Source organism: Cryptomeria japonica, chromosome 9 (assembly GCF_030272615.1).
Source record: "Cryptomeria japonica chromosome 9, Sugi_1.0, whole genome shotgun sequence".
Lineage (NCBI taxonomy): Eukaryota > Viridiplantae > Streptophyta > Pinopsida > Cupressales > Cupressaceae > Cryptomeria > Cryptomeria japonica.
In genome coordinates, this window is record NC_081413.1 from 248,262,368 (window position 1) to 248,278,798 (window position 16,431).

At 36.1% G+C, this 16,431-nt stretch overlaps 1 protein-coding gene across 2 annotated transcripts in view; it reads right to left on the reverse strand.

Moving 5' to 3' along the window:
• Window positions 1-4,145: 4,145 nt before the first annotated feature.
• Window positions 4,146-16,431, reverse strand: part of LOC131049996 (neutral/alkaline invertase 3, chloroplastic) — a 29,763-nt gene continuing 17,477 nt past the window's right edge. For both annotated transcript variants that reach the window (XM_059211211.1, XM_057984118.2), the window contains 3 exons: window positions 5,094-5,587; window positions 4,760-4,808; window positions 4,146-4,646 (listed from right to left, as the gene is read on the reverse strand). In XM_059211211.1, the coding sequence (XP_059067194.1) occupies window positions 4,320-4,646; window positions 4,760-4,808; window positions 5,094-5,587 (870 nt within the window). In that variant the 3' untranslated portion in view covers window positions 4,146-4,319. The remainder of the gene's footprint in view (window positions 4,647-4,759; window positions 4,809-5,093; window positions 5,588-16,431) is intronic.

The following is a 16,431-nucleotide window of genomic DNA, read 5'->3' on the forward strand; positions in this document are numbered from 1 at the left end:
ATGGCTTCCCTTTCATCCATAAAATCAATAGGATCTTAACCTTGCGGAAGCTGAGCCTTATAGCCATGGACTTCCTCTTGAAATACTGATGGAGAGCAAGGTGATCTATCAACCTCTTCACCTTTACCAAGTGCTTTGAGTGCACTAGCATCTTCTTCAGTATCCCCTTCTCCTTCTGAATCATCATACGGGACTATGGTTACCATCTCATCTTGTTTTTGCCTCTTTAGAGGAAGAGAATTTGATGCATTCTCTGAATCTGAATCATGGATAATCAATTTTCTATGCCTTTTTGGGGGATCGGGCTTAACCTCTTGTGGTACACTGCTTGTAGCTTTTCCATGTAGCTTCTCAAAATCTTTCAACCACAACTCCATCCTCAGTATTTCATGAGTTTGTTCATGATGAAAACGTGGTTGCCACTTCTTTTGTCTATCATCTTCCAATTTCTTTAATAAGTTCCACATTTTTCCCCTTTGCATAACATCTTGAGGAGTCATGCAATTACGGGCAATATCTTCCACCATGTCAATTTTATGTTTAAATTATTTTATAAAAGAATTAATATAACCTTTGGGGTCATAGAGCCTCTCACTTCCATCCTTCAAATAATATGTTTTCTTTAAATAATCCTGAACTTGTTCAAGGGAACCAAAACCAATAGACAATCCAACATACCTGACTACATGGGGCAATAAAGTCCCCTTCTTCCTTGGTCCATTCACTTCCTTCTCAAACCACATCATCTGCCAAATAAATTCTAAAAAGGCAACCCTTTCTAATACAAAGGCTGGCAACTGGTGGGGGGCTTGCTTGCATCCATATACCCTAATGAGAGTATGATCATTCTTGAAGATCCAATCAACGAAATTATGATTGTGACCCTTTTCTGGGTTGTATTCCAATGGCCTAAGAATTTCCCTTATCTTAGAAGGAAACCTTTCAACCTGAACCCCAAGTGACCTGAATATCCACACAACAAAGGCATCATGAAATGCCTTGTAATCCCAGTCTCTATTGTTCTTGTCCCATATCCTACACCATAACTAAACCGGGAGTCTTTTTCCCAGACCATCCACGGTAGTTAACATGTGTCTAAACACATTTATATTTGGAAGAGCATTAAATGACACAGTAGAGAATAATTCTTAAAAGTTCTACTAGTATTCCAATAAACCAGTTGATTGTGCGGAATTCTTTCAAGCTCACTGGCAATATCAAATTCCAGGTTAATGTTAGGGTTCTAGATCCTCATGGACATATACATTAAATCCACTAGCATTCTACTTCTATTATTATCACCATAAAATTGACACCAACCATGATACGTTTTTTGAAAGAAATCCATAAATTTGAGTGTAGGAAATGGATCCTTATCATTCACAGACATTGGTCTGTTATCCTCGCCTCTTTTCCTGAAATAAGCTACCTCTCGGAGTCCAAAACTCTTTACCATCCTTTCATAATCCACTGGATATCCTTCCCTATCAATCTTGGTAAGTGCCTACCTATTCAGGCCAAAGCATTCTTCAATGCATGATCTTGTGATGACCAAAATAGGGTTTCCGTCAATTCCCCTAACTGTTCTGGTTTCTTTTTTATAATTACGGGCCAAGACCTCAATAAGTTCTACATCTATAAACACATTTGGCACTATGACCTTCGCTAAGTCAAGTTTCCAGGGGTTGGACCGAGGCACTTTCTCATCTCTATTATTGTAAAAATACCAGAAAAAGGATCTACCAGTGTGAGGAATGTCAGCCTCTCTACATTCTCCCCAGGCATCCTGAAACATTATTTTAGTTCGGATATCTACAGACCTTGGTAATGCATCTAGAAGGGCTTTCTATAAAGGGACCTTGGGTTGTTCATTTTTTCCTACATCCTCCTTCCTAGGCATTTTTCTTTTAAATGCAATTCAAGCAGTGGAGAAGAAGATGGACTTACTTGTTCAGCTCTATCTGCAACGCCCATCTCCCTGCGACTTCTTACACTAGCTCGACTCTTACTTTTGTACTTCTTCGAAGCTCAATTTGCACTTCTAATGTGATTTAAATCGAATGCCAGCTCCTTTAATTCAAGTTCACAGTATTTAATTCTTTTTCGGGCCTCCACATGTGTGCACTGTTTGCTTAAATACTACTGACGCCACTCTGCAAACCCACTTTATTCATCCTTGCGAAATGGCAACCTTTTCACCAACTCAAAAGTGGTAGCTGATGCCCTTCGCGAAATAGCGTTGAGTTCGCTATTTCGCAATCCTCGCTTTTGTCTTTCGCAAAATGGCGATGTCTTCACTATTTTGCAAATCATTATTTTAGCTCCTGCAAAACAACGATAGGTTCGCTATTCCACATCCTTCATTTTTAGACTTCGCGAAATAGCGAAAGGTTGGATATTTCACTTCCTTTGTTTTTTGACTCTTGCGAAACAACAAATAGCATATGAACATAGGTCCTCATTGATTGCACATGTTATTTTAAAACTTGTTATGAAGCCTTATGAGGTATGGATCATGTAAAAATATATAAGGATATGAACAAATCCATGGGATGGTTTTGGGGATAATAAGGATAAATATGCTTCACAACATTCACATTCCGATAGGTGGGAATAGACATTTTATCCAAGGTACCGTTGTGAAAATTTTAATAAGAAAACTTTTGTAGCTTCAACCTTTGTGATTAGTTTAATAAATTAGGGTTTATATCATGGTTAGGGTTACAATGAGGGTTAAGGTTTACATCATGGTCAAGGTTAGCATTAGGGTTAGGGTTTGGTTTAGATTTATTATTATAATTACGGTTAGGGTTTAGTGTTAAGATTTGCTTTATAGTCATGGTTAGGGTTTAGTGTCATGGTCAGAATTATGTTTTTGGTTAGGGGTAGAATTATGGTTAGGTTTAGGGTTTGGATTATAATTATAACAGGTTTTGAGTTTACGAATAGGGTTGGAATTACTATTAGGGTTGGGATCGAAATTATAATTAGGAGTAGGAGATTTAGATTTGGTTAGGGCCAGGGTTAGGGTCAAGGTTAGGATTAAGGTTAAGATTAGCATTAGGATTAGGATTTGGTTTAGGTTTACAATTATGGTTAGGGTTAGGGTTTAGGGATAGGGTTACCTAGGATAGGGTTGGAATTATGGTTATAATTGACGTTTACATCATGGTTAGTGTTTGAGGTAGGGTTTGGTTTCAATTAGGGTTTGGATTTGGATTATGGTTAGAGTTAGGGTTTAGGATTAATTTTGAGATTATGGTTATAAGGGTTAGGATTTAGGTTTAGCATATGGTTAGGGTAAGGGTTAGATTTATGGTTATGTTAGTGTTTAGGTTAAAATTATAATTAGGGTTTAGGGTTTAGGGTTTAGGGTTTAGAATTAATATTTCCAAAAATTTCATGATCACTTTTTTAATGATAGACATGTTTCCATTAGGGTTTAGGTTAAAATTAGAATTGTATTAGGTACATTTGATGGATCAAAAAATGAAATATTTGCTAAACTAAACATAGGTTGATAAGATGAGGATAGCTAACCCACTATGGCTTGAAATTGATCTAGATTAATATCACTAGGGACTTATGATTCTATTAAGGCGTGATCCAATATGTCCCTATAGATAGATGAATATAAAAGAAACTCCAAGATAGATAGCTATCCTAGAGTCTTCCATAAAATCTACAACCACTTCTTAAGTGCAATATCTACACCTTTTGTCTGAGCACTCCTCTTTAGGTATCATCCATCTTTCGGTCTCACATCTAAGTTGGTGTGAACTTGTTCTTATCTGAACGATTAACATTTTTACTTTCCATTTTATTTCCATTCCTATGTAGGTCTTTTGATTGTAGTCCTAAATAGGGTTAAAATGTTTGACATAGTATTTGATATTGGACCCCTTTAAGAAAAGAAAAAGTTACTATTGGTCCTAAGTAGGGTTAAAATGTTTGACATAGTATTTGATATTGGACCCCTTTAAGAAAAGAAAAAGTTACTATTGTTTCCATTGCTTTGCTCGTCTGACTCGCTTAAAAATTAAATTATGAGATTGGCAACACCGAAAATTGCTAAATAATGAAAAGAATTACATGATACAATACTATCGTACAAATTCTGACTTAAAAATTATTTTTGCTCAAAATATCAAAATAGATATTTATTAATTGTAAAACACAAATAATTTTGTACTCGAAAAGATCTCGAAGTGATTAGATTGAATATGATTTTTGCGCAAAATAGCAAACTTTAACATTTATTAATTGTGAAGCTTATAACTAAGTGTTGCAGCTTCCTTTCTAGGCGAACAAATAGAGATTTAGACTATATAACTCTTAGAAGACTTCTTACGTCCCCTTTTTCTCTTAGGATTGGCTTCTAGTAGACAATTGCATTCATCAAGTAATTCCATATCCTCCTCGCAAGTTAAAATCTTTGCAGCTTCAGGATTTCTGAGGAGAAGCTTGGAAACAAGATACCCTGCAATGGACCATGTCTGATAAAGGTGTGCTTGCTTGCCTATGAAACGTGCTCTTTTTGTGTCATAGTACTCTGGCCACCTATCTTTTGATAAGCGCTTCTCTGCAACTCCCACTGCTTTCCTGGCCAGTTCTGGCCGATTCATTTTAATACAAGCTACCGTAAGCTGCAACATGGAAGAGCTTCAGCCTAGAAGACTTGTATGATATTATTAAAGTTATTGACGCTTTGTGATTACAAGCTTATATTTTACAACTAGACCAGTAATATCTTGCTCACCTGCCATAACAATGTGGGCCAAGCTCCTCCGTTGTGATATGACCAGGGCCTGCAACAAGATGCCGGGGTTACCCAAAGGTAAGAAAAGGATTTTGGAAAAGAGTGCCTCATCTACAAATTATTTTGAGCAATAGTTCTATTTAAGGTAACCCTAATTCCAGTGCAGGTTTGTTATTTGCTGCTAGGATGAAGAAAACAAGGATCTCGTCAATTTTTCACTATATTAGAAAATTTTACAAATGGAAAAACAGAATTTTGAGGTAGCAAGGAAGTAATATAGCAAACACATGAAAAAGATAGATTAAATTATTGCACCAAAAGAAAAGAAAATTACGTGTTTTTGGGATCACTGCCTGTAATGATCTGCCATTCTTGGCCTTCAAGAGCTGGATAGCATATTTTAAACGGCATGTCTGAAACTAAATCATTCCACTTTGCTTCAACAAAATCTAACACAGCATCTGACTGTTCTCGAGTTGCAAGATTTGTTATTATAGACCAAAAATTCCCAAGAGAGAAAAAGCGGAAGTCCATATGAGCGGGCTGTAAATTGCCAATAAAATAGCCCCCTCGATCAGGCATCCACTCTACCAGCCAAGGAGAGATTTGATCGGGGTAAATGTTAAACTTATTTACAGCATCATATGAGTACTCTTCAGTTTTATATCGATAAATCTCATTTAGTTTTTTCATGTCAATCCAATAATACTCCCTAATGTGGAATGACAATGCAATTAGCCTATTATTTAATGCTCGAATGAGACCTGCAGAGCCATCTCCTAGTGTTAACATCTCACGAGCACACCGCAGAGCAGAATAAAATAGTGCCTGCAGAAATAGAGGCTACATTAGCAACTCTTGAGTTAACAAATAATTCACAATCTGTCGAAAATGGTGCTTAAGAGTGAAAAATATAATTTAACAATAGATCAATACGCATATTTTGTAATGCACAAAACATGACCAACAAATTTATTTATTTTTGTTAATCAATGCTTGCCACAATGAGGGAATGCACAACACACGCTGTCACCATGTGTGGCACCATTGATACAGACCATGTGCAGAAGATACAGTCAGTGAACAAATGTGACAGAAGGGGGTTAGGACAAGTGGATGAGAGATGGGTGGTACGCATTCCCATGTGGCACATCCAATCCTATGGGACAACTGCAGAAAGGAAAAGGACTAGCAAGGAATAAAGTGTTCTCAAGCACTAAAAGAGCATTACTCGTACTGCTGACCAAGCTCAAACCCAAACACAAGGAGGAAGATGAAGGGCATAGCCTAAAATAGTCAAACTGTTTTAAGCAAGAACATAAACATATGATTAATTAAGCATACAAGTTCATTCAGTTGCTCTACACTAAACAACTTAGTGATGCATGATAATCTCTCCTGATTAACCTTTCAACAAAGCACAATGCATAACAAATTAAAAAATGACACTGAAACAATTTCCCTTCTATTTATAAGCCATACCATCATGAAGACTGTAGCATAGCACTGGAAGAAGAAACTGGATTGGTTCAACTTCAAAGGATTGGAACAAGAGAATAATTGTCGAGGATAGACCCACCACGGAGAGATAGAGACTCTTCCCATCCCACTCCATATAGAGGAGAGGTTGGATATTTGTATTATATGTGCCCTATATATCTATCTAGCATCTCATTCTACTCCAAGGTTAAGAAGGCCCCTTTGATTATTGTAATTAAAACATTGCTATGATCTACTGCTCATCCTATGCTTCACATACAATTTAATGGATGAAACTTCGCTTTCATCATCAAATCTAACACAAGAAAATTCACTTTCCTTTTTCACAAGACACGCAATGAAGAGAGAGCACGAGGGAGCAAAAATGTAAGTTATTTTACTTTTGGCTAATAAATCACATAAATACCCTTTATTTCTACCTTTATCTATGTTAACCAAAGAAAATGACGATGAATCATTTACCTATATTAACCTTTCACTAATGCATGAGGTAGGGAAGAAAAAGTACAAGCATAATAAATCAATGTCCATTCCCTAAGTGCAATGTTAACTCCACTAACATATCAGCATAGCTTCAATAAGGAATGTTTGCTACCTTCTCTCAACTCTTAACACTATTCCTTTCCTTTCTTAAAATGCACAAGTAAGAGAGAAAGAGAGATATCTTTGATGATACTTGTGACATATCATGACATGCTACAAAATCTCACAAGGAGTATATAAATCAAAATCATAAGGGCATTCAATTCCTTGATCTATCATTCTCTCTAATCATTAAAACACAACAAACAGTCATTCAGTTCAAATGAAAAGACAATAAATGCAAGACAACAATGGACCAGACTAGCTTTTGGAAGAAGTTGCAGTCTTCAGCACTGCTGGACCCTGAGATTCAAGACACTGGAGTGCAAATTTTTCAGCATAGTTGCAGTCTAATTGCAGATTGTTTTTCTTAGAACAACATGCAGTTTGATCATGGGTTTCCAGGTAATTTTGTTGCCTTATCCACTGGCAGACTTAAAGTATCTGAAAGTCTGCCCTATAGTGAACCACAACTTTTCAGTTACTCTGAGAATGCTTTTATATGAAGATTGTTTTCATTTTCAGGTTCAATGCATCACAAAAGCATCGCTAAAACTTACCAAAGTTTGAGCAAATGACATTTTCAATATTCAACGAAATATGCTAACATAACCTATCCACAAATTAAAATCCCTTCTTCCAAAATTGATCTACAACCCAACTTACTCATTTGGTACATATATCCTTTAACTTTTTCATAGAAAAAATTTAATAACAATTACATTATCCCCAAATTTGCAACACCATACATTTCCAGAGTTGCCATCTACAAGTCGAGGACAAGATCTCACTCTCTCCTCTACTTTTAACAATACAATAGACATCACAAATATTTCTAAATTGAAAAATTAATTTAAGGCAAGAAGTAGGTCTTCAAAAGCTTTATCACAAGAACAACCTCTTTACCAAAGAAGTGAGATCCAAGGTCCAACGATATCTTCATGGCCAATGGGAGATAGCTACCTCCCAACCATATGGTGGCCTCAACCACCAAACCCTAACACCCAAATCTGCAGTAATTAGTCTATACACATGAACACGTGAACAAACATACAAAGGATTGAATTGAAACTATGAACCAAACACATGGTTCAATTGTGGGAAAATAAGGAGAACTGGCCCAAAAAGAGCATGAAAGTCATGAGTCTGAATACACAGATGGAAAACAATGCACTCCCATCGCAAAAGAAAAATCCCAAACATTCACACACATTTACAAAATAATAAATCTTGATGACAAGTCTACCACACCTTTTCTTTTCATAAAATCTCAAAAGACCAAAAGAGTTATTGCACAAGCATAAATTCCCAAAGACATTTTTAAAAAACATGATACAATAATATTTGAAAAACATGATACAATATACAAATGAAAAGGAACACATTTCTTACCACATTGAAAACGTGCAAAAAATTAAAAAGCACTAAAAAGATGTACGAAAGCCTACCTCTCAACTCCAAGTTTGCTAAAGGTGATGACAAGCTCTCTTTTCCATCTTTTTAGCTCCAAAGCCCTACCCAAAATCTCAGGTGTTTTTTTCTCAGGCTCTCTAAATCTCACGTTTCTCCAAAATTCCAAAATTTAACTAAGAAAAAGGTATACAAAATGAATCATCTAACCCTATTCAAGCCAAGGAAAGAGGTATAAAAATGAGTGCAGCGTCACTCTCCTCCATCCAATAGAATGGAGCCACATGGCAAGCCCAAAACCTGTGCACCCACCTTCTTACAAATTCAATAAATGAACCATACCCATCCCATGTGACCATGAGTTCACCTTCCAAGGCATAGAAAAGTTCGGTGCATTCCACATCTTAACCCCTTTGAAAAGTAAATGGGTTGACTTGGGTACTTAAATTCAAGTCCCCATACCTTAGTAATTTAATGCTCCTCCCAAGAGCTTTAAGGGTGTACTAATACACCTCTTACACACTCCAATTTCCCCAAAAGCACCCCATCCCAAGGTTCAATTCCTAGGAACTTAAATACAGCACTAAATAGTAAAAAAATCCTTTTTATGAGCCTCTATAAATCCCAAATCCAATTTTCTCATTTTAAGGAAAATTTGAAACATAATAATCACTGTTGTATGGAGATGCATCTCCGACCCCCTAGGACACATCTTGGAGATAGAAACATGTCTCTGGTACTGAGACGTGGTCGAAGATGTCTGTGCTTGCAGGAGACGTCCTGATGCAGTCTCCCTCATAAAAAACAAGAAACCTAAAAATTAAACAGTAAAAAATGTGAAAATAAGAGTCATAATGGAGTCAGTAAAAGCCAAAAAGGGTCGGAAAACGTTGTGTGAGGGAAAAACAGGACCTGTTGGAGCAGACACACAAAGATTAAAGTTTAAATGAAGCCTCTTCTAGAACGAGCAGAACTGAGCAGCAGGATTGAAATCAGATACGAAGGCCTTTGTAGTTTGAATTTTCTTTCAGTCACACCAAACCGTTTCCCAGAAACACATCATACCTGCAGTTGTATCTCAAATCTAAAGGTATTCTAAGGTCTCAATTCTGTCAAAAAGTCTGATGTTAGTAGTTTAAACACAAAAGTGTCTGCATGCTGAACTGAAAAAATGGTAACCACAAATTATAAATACCTCAATTTTTGTTCATTAAATGTAATACATAATAGAAAACATAATAGAACTTTTGTTTTGAATGCTAACAATAATTAAGGGGATTTTTTGGAGGATGACTATACTAACACTAATTAAATTATTTTCAATTAAATGTAATACATTTATAAATTATTGAATTATATTTTGAAAAAATGGCATCTCCAAGTACCCTCACCTCTTATTTTCAAAAATAGATGTACCAATAGCAGTACCGGTCTCCAGGCAACCTTGATAATAATTCATCTATATTACACTATACACCAAAAATAACAACATGAAATAAAGGGGGGCATTACTAGGAACCACGTTGCTATACAAAGGGGAGGGGGGCAGAGGGGAGGGGATTTAACCAAGTTGATTTGGTGTCACTAGCAAAAGCAATCAAGGTCTCATTACTCCACAATATGGAGTAATAGTGAGTGATCCTTAACTTGTGGACCTGTTGGTGATATTTGTATTTTTTGCACTCACTTTACCTATTAGGTCCATCATGGTAATACATTGCCAAAGCACTAAAATCCAAACTCAAGATACACATTTTGACGAGTATAAAAACATCATAATTACTATTAAATTCTACATCTTATTCCATTTCACAATTAATTCTTTACATCCAAACTATCATTCAACTAAATCTTGTTATCAGCATGAGTGAGGATGGGGTTCAGCCTCAAGAGGTTTAAGAAATTGAAACTGAATCCAATTATACACTTGATGAAAGTGCATAAGTAAAAAGGGGTGAAGCCGGCAGTTCCAATGGAAGTGCAAATGGAAGTGCAAATGGTACTTGCCCTTCCAAAATGCTACAAAAATATGTTAAGGATCTCTTCAATCCCGAGTCCCTTTTAAGTTTTAAATCAATTTGCAACTAAGTTACAAACAAAGCCTGGGGCATCTAGAGACACTAGATTGTGGAAGTGCCACTTTTGTAAGCTTGAACTTAAGGGCAGCATTACCAAAGTTAATGATCACCTTCTTCATATCCAAGGCAAAGGTGTACAAGTATGTGAAAAGTTGACACAAAACTTCAAATATAGATCTGAGATAACTAAATTATGGGGTGGTAGTGAACAAAATGCGCCTACATCTACTTCTTTGCCACTAAGGGGAAGGGGTCATCAAAGTTCTACTACTACTAATTTAAAAAGGTCACATGCACATATTCTAATATTTATAGTTCATTGGTAGCAAGTCTAAGGAGAAATGTAGAATGACTAGTGATGCTCCAGACATGCTAGTAGATTTAATTCAATGTGCGATTTAAGGATGAGGCAAATGATGCCATTGGCAAATCCTCCTTTGCCATTCGCATTCCATTCCATGTGGCTAGCTCTCATTATAAGGACACTGTAGCAAAGATAATAAGGGCAGGACCATCATATGTGCCACTAGGGGAGACTCAAGTGAGGACAACAATATTTACATAAAAACTATTCCAAGATTAAAATTTTATTGGAGAAAATGAAGGAATCTTGTGTCAGAAGTGAATGCAACATAGTCACAGATGAGTGGACAGATTAGGCATCGTCCACTCATCAATATCATGGTTGCATGTACAAAGGACTCTTATTTTCTTAGCACTTTCAATTGTTCATGGCATTGCAAGATACTGAATTTTAGTTTAACCCTTAAAGATGCTATAGAAAAGGTTGGGCCACAAAATGTGGGGCAAGTAGTGACAAATATAGCCCATGTGTGCGAAAAGTTGCATGGAAGTTAATTGAGTATTCAGTGGACTCCTCCTTGTGTGCATGCCATGAATAATGCACTCAAGGACATGGGAAAAATTAGTTGGATAAAAACAGTTGTTAGTGATTCTAGAGATGTGCTAATGGTTATCTACAACCACCACATTTCACATGCACTCTTCAAGACATTCTCTAAGAAAGCATTCACAAAACCTATTAAGACTAGATATCCATCTAATTTCATTCTCTTGGAGGGGATGCTTGAGTTGTAAGAAGCATTGCAACTAATAGTTATGAAGGTATAATGGAATCAATGGCTTGAGTCCGAGACAAAGCAGGGGACGAGGGTGAAGGATGTGATGATGAATGATTGTTTGTTTTTGAGGTGACACAAAATTCATTGTCTCCATCATTACTCCAATCTTTAAAGTGATTAGATATGGGGATGCCAATGCACATAGCCTCAGAGAGGTGCATGAGTGCATTGATACTATTCTTGACCAAATGAAGGCTATTGAGCGAGAAAAAGGACCCCATATGATGAACATATCCAACCATTCATTATAGAAGGGAAAAGCTCAAAACTCCCTAGGGCATGGCTGCTGAAATATCCCCTGCAGTAGATAGACTGAATATGCAAGGAATATTTACAAACAGTTGGCTGTCAAACTGCGTATTATGCGGTTGATATAATTTGCGTGTTATGCTGTATGACTGTCTCAGAGTTTTCAGACTTGTTTAGGAGATATTAACCACAAATTCTCATCAATGAATGACTAACAAACAACTTCTTAATGATAGCATAATTCCCTAGGATGAATGTGCAACTAGTTTATAATGTCATCACACCAATTTGGATGCATAATCATAGACCTACAGCTGGCTGTAATTTCATCAAACAATTGGCATGAAACCTTTGGACAATATACAATTAAGATGCAACCTTATTACTCCTTTTATTCAAAAGACAATGGTCAATCTCTTACAATATCCACACTAATGAAAACACTTAGCAATTATTTACTCAGAAAATCAGAGGTCACATGACAGCCATGGACATTAACATCTATCTGAAAGTACAAAGAAATTATGCCAAAAGAATCTGATAGGAATCGCCTAGCTTGGCAATTGAAGAAGCAAGCAATATCACAAGTTTTGGAGCCTCCAGTGAGCAAAATCGACCCTCGCTCCAAATCGCCCCTGCTGCTGTCATAAGATCTGATATTAATTAAATTCCTGCTCCAAACTCTCCTCTCTACTCCTGAAAGGAATCGCTGACCACCAACAAGCAAATCACTATTCCCAAATTCCAAGTTCGATGCTTATCCAAAGAGCAATCAGCAAAATCGTATTAATGGTGGTTGCAGTACATTTTGTTTCAGACCTGTTAATACACCTGCAACTTCACTTATCCCCTTCCAAATACCTTCTATAATGTATTGCCTTATGCTTCCAAGGTTAGCGCTGACCTCAAGTGAAGGACTTAGAGCTTCAGCTAAGTAGTAATGGCAAAATCGTGGGTATGTAGGATGGAACCCGAATTGTCTCAGACCTGCACACAACCAATTATCTCCCAATTTTCACCTTCAATGGGTCCAATAAGAATCGATGCACTAATATGCCAAATATGGATGGTCTGAAAATACCATGAGATGCACAATGAACTCTTTGAACACAATTGAGATGATTGAAGTATCACCTCCTCAATGCAATCCCTCGAGAGATCTTTCACTCCCTCAGTTATGCTTATCAATGGGAGTTTTCGTTCCCAAAGACAATATTCTGCAGAAACCCCTTGGTTCCACAAAACCCAATCAATATCAAAATCAATTTTCCAAGTTGTCTTGTAGCTCAACTAGATCTCCCTTTATACTTTTTCAGTCCATCTCTAGAAGCTTCTAGAAATAATATTATTTCACTTAAGTGACTTTATGATATAAATTTTAATTAAGTCACTTTATTAAATTAATTAAATATAAAGTCATCTTTTAATATTTTGATTTATTTGATAACTTTATAAATAATTAACTTAATATTATTAATTAAAATAATTAATCACTCTATCCATAAGAGATATCAATTATTTGGACTACTTAACTAATTAAATTAATTAATTATTATTACTCCAAAAATGGGAACATTACAGCTGCCTATGCATTGAACCCAAAGTGGTAAATGCAAAGGCCTAGAAAAATTACACATATACAAAATGTTGAGGTGAAAGGCAGGGTTCATGAAGACTATTCAAAAGATTTATAATTCTACATAAGTCAACATCATTCATATTGTGGACAAAATTTGCCACTCTTAGAGGATATTCTGAAGAGGCCAAAATAGATAGGATGACTATGGCACAAAAGGACCCAATCTTATGGTGGAATATGCATGGACCTATTTCTTTGACTACCTCTCTAGCCACTCGTTTACTATCCCAATTTTCTAGTTCTTTTATTCCTAAGAAGAATTGATCTTCAAGTATTACTGCTTATGGATTAGATTGTGTGTGTGTGCGTTTCGGATCACACTCTGTGATCTTGATGATGGAATCATGTGGAAAGCGGTATTCGACGAAAACTAGCACCTTTTTACTATTAGAATAATTAATTCTTTTAGTCAATTACCTTTTTAGTTGTTCTATTAATGGTCATTTAGTTAGTCATTTAGCTTCTTAGTTGGTCATATTAGTTGTCGACTTATTTAGCTTTTTAGTTCATTTAGTCTTTTAAGTGCAACTATTGCCTCTTTTATAAGAACACATAGTTTGTTTTTTAGCTTTATTTAGCATTTTAAACGTTTTAACTTTAGTTTAACGATTCATTCTTTTTAGAACACCATCTTGTAATTTCTTTATATACATTGTATATTCGTAATTAATATTCATCCGATAATTCAATATCATTCAATTATTTTTCATGGTATCAAAGCAGGTCAATGGGATTCTTTAGGGTGTGGCAAATTTTTTATTAAAAATTCGTAAGCCCCTACCTTGAATTTATTTTTAGAAATTTTTTAATCAATTTTTTTTCTGAAAAAAATTGTTGAAGTTATCTAGTGAGATTTTTTCAAAAAAAAAAATTAGGTCATTCTGGTTTCAGAACTTTCAAAATTTTAGTCTGAAAATTTTCAGAGCAAGGAATTTCATGGTTTTTTTTGTGCCTATGAGAGAGGGTTTTGAAAAAATTCAGTGGAATTTCTAGGCAACTTTTTGTAGGGTCGTGTTTTTGCCCGTGTTTCTTCGTGTCTATAGATCATACTTTTCATGATCTAGGCGTGATTTTCGCCGAGGGTTTTCAGCTGTGTGGTATGGCAGTGGCACGATTTCCTTCCACGTTTTTCCTGAACCTACGATCTCTGCAACCTACATTTTTTTTCAGCGGATTTTTTCTACAACTTGCGTTTTACTTTCATGTCAAGTTTTCTAGGAGTCGTGCATGATTTCATGTTTTGACAGTGGGAATTATTTTTTCCACATTTTTTTTAGACCTATGCGACAGCAATGGGCGGGATTTTTTGGTTCTTGTTCCAGTAGGGTTTTATATTTCAATGGGGGATAGTGATTTTGGGCAAGCAGTGCGCAATGTCTGGGTTTTTGCATGGTCATGGAGATTTATTTTGGAGCCGAATTTCAGAGAAACGGCTAGGGTTTTCAACAAATATTTATGGGTTTTTAATAATTCATTTCCTTAAAAATTTATTTTTCAGGTTTCATGATTTTCCCCCAAAAAAATATTGCTTGGGTTTTAAAATTTTTGTCCTTTAAAAAAAATTATTTGTCATTTTTTTATAATTTTTTGCCTTAAAAAATTATTTGTATAGGTTCTATAAGTTTGGCCTTAAAAAAAATTATTTTCTAGGTTTTTGATTATGGGTTTTATTAATTCTTTTCACAAAATTTAGTTTTTTGGGTTTTCTAATTTTTGTCCACAAAAAATCATGGGAGGGTTTCGCTTGATTTTTTCCTCAAAAATCAGGGTTTTGCTGTGTGATGTTTGGTGTTTTGTCGTGCGATGTTTTAGGGTTTTCACGATTTTTTCCTCAAAAATTGTTACTAGGGTTTATAAATTTTTCCTTAAAAATTATCATCTGTAATTCGTGATGTTCACGTGGGATTTTGGTTATCTGGGTTTTACCGTTTTTTCCACAAAAACGATGATTAGTAACCTCAGATTTCTTGGTTTTTCGATTTTCTCCTCAAAAAATGTGAATTCTCTTTTGGAGGGTTCCTGTTTCAAGGTTTGACGGTTTTTTCCACAAAAATCGTGGTTTGTTGCCGTCAGTTTTGGGTCACACCTAGAGTTGTGTTAATTTTGTGGATCAGAATTAAAATTTATCTTGTTCTATGTATTATCTATCACTGAATTGTTGTATAAATATGATTGTCTTCTTTTATGTTGCAGGAGAGGAGGAGCATTTTTATTTCAATGTCCATTCTCACACATTTCATTTGGTATATGTAGTGGGCTGGGTACGGTCAAGCGATGCCTTGCCCGGCCATGTCTTTTGGACATAGCCGATCAAGACATCACTTGATCATGCCCCCTCACGATCATAAATGTTTAAATTAGAGACTTCATTTATCTCTCATTCAATCATTTATCTTACCGAGGCTATCATGCATTAACACTCCCTCTTAGCTAGGTAAGATAAATGTAAAAGGTATTGGGAGCAATATTCATAAATCGTATGATGCTTATCTTGGGACCATAGTTTCAAGATGTGAATTGCCTCTGTCGGCGATTCTATTCACAAACTCTTGAGTGGATTGCCTTTGTCGGCAATTCTATCCACAAGCTCTTGTGTGGATTGCCTCAGTCGGCGATTCTATCCATGAGCTCTCACGTGGATTGCCTCAGTCGGCGATTCTATCCATGAGCTCTTGTGAGGATTGCCTCAGTCGGCGATTCTATCCACAAGCTCTTACATGGATTGCCTCAGTCGGCGATTCTATCCACAAGCTCTTACGTGGATTGCCGTCTTGTGTGGATTGCCTTAGTCGGCGATTCTATCCACAAGCTCTTACGTGGATGCCTCCGTCGGTGATTCTATCCACAAGCTCTTGTGTGGATTACCTCTGTCGGCGATTCTATCCACAAACTTTTACGTGGATTGCCTCAGTTGGCAATTCTATCCACAATCTTGAGTTATTGTAAGATCGTCACCTTCCAATAACCTCAAAATACAAGTAGAAATCATTTGGAAGTCGTCACTTCCTTATGATTTACACAGGGCCCATAAAATAATTATTAGTATTAATAATAATAATCAATATTTACAAT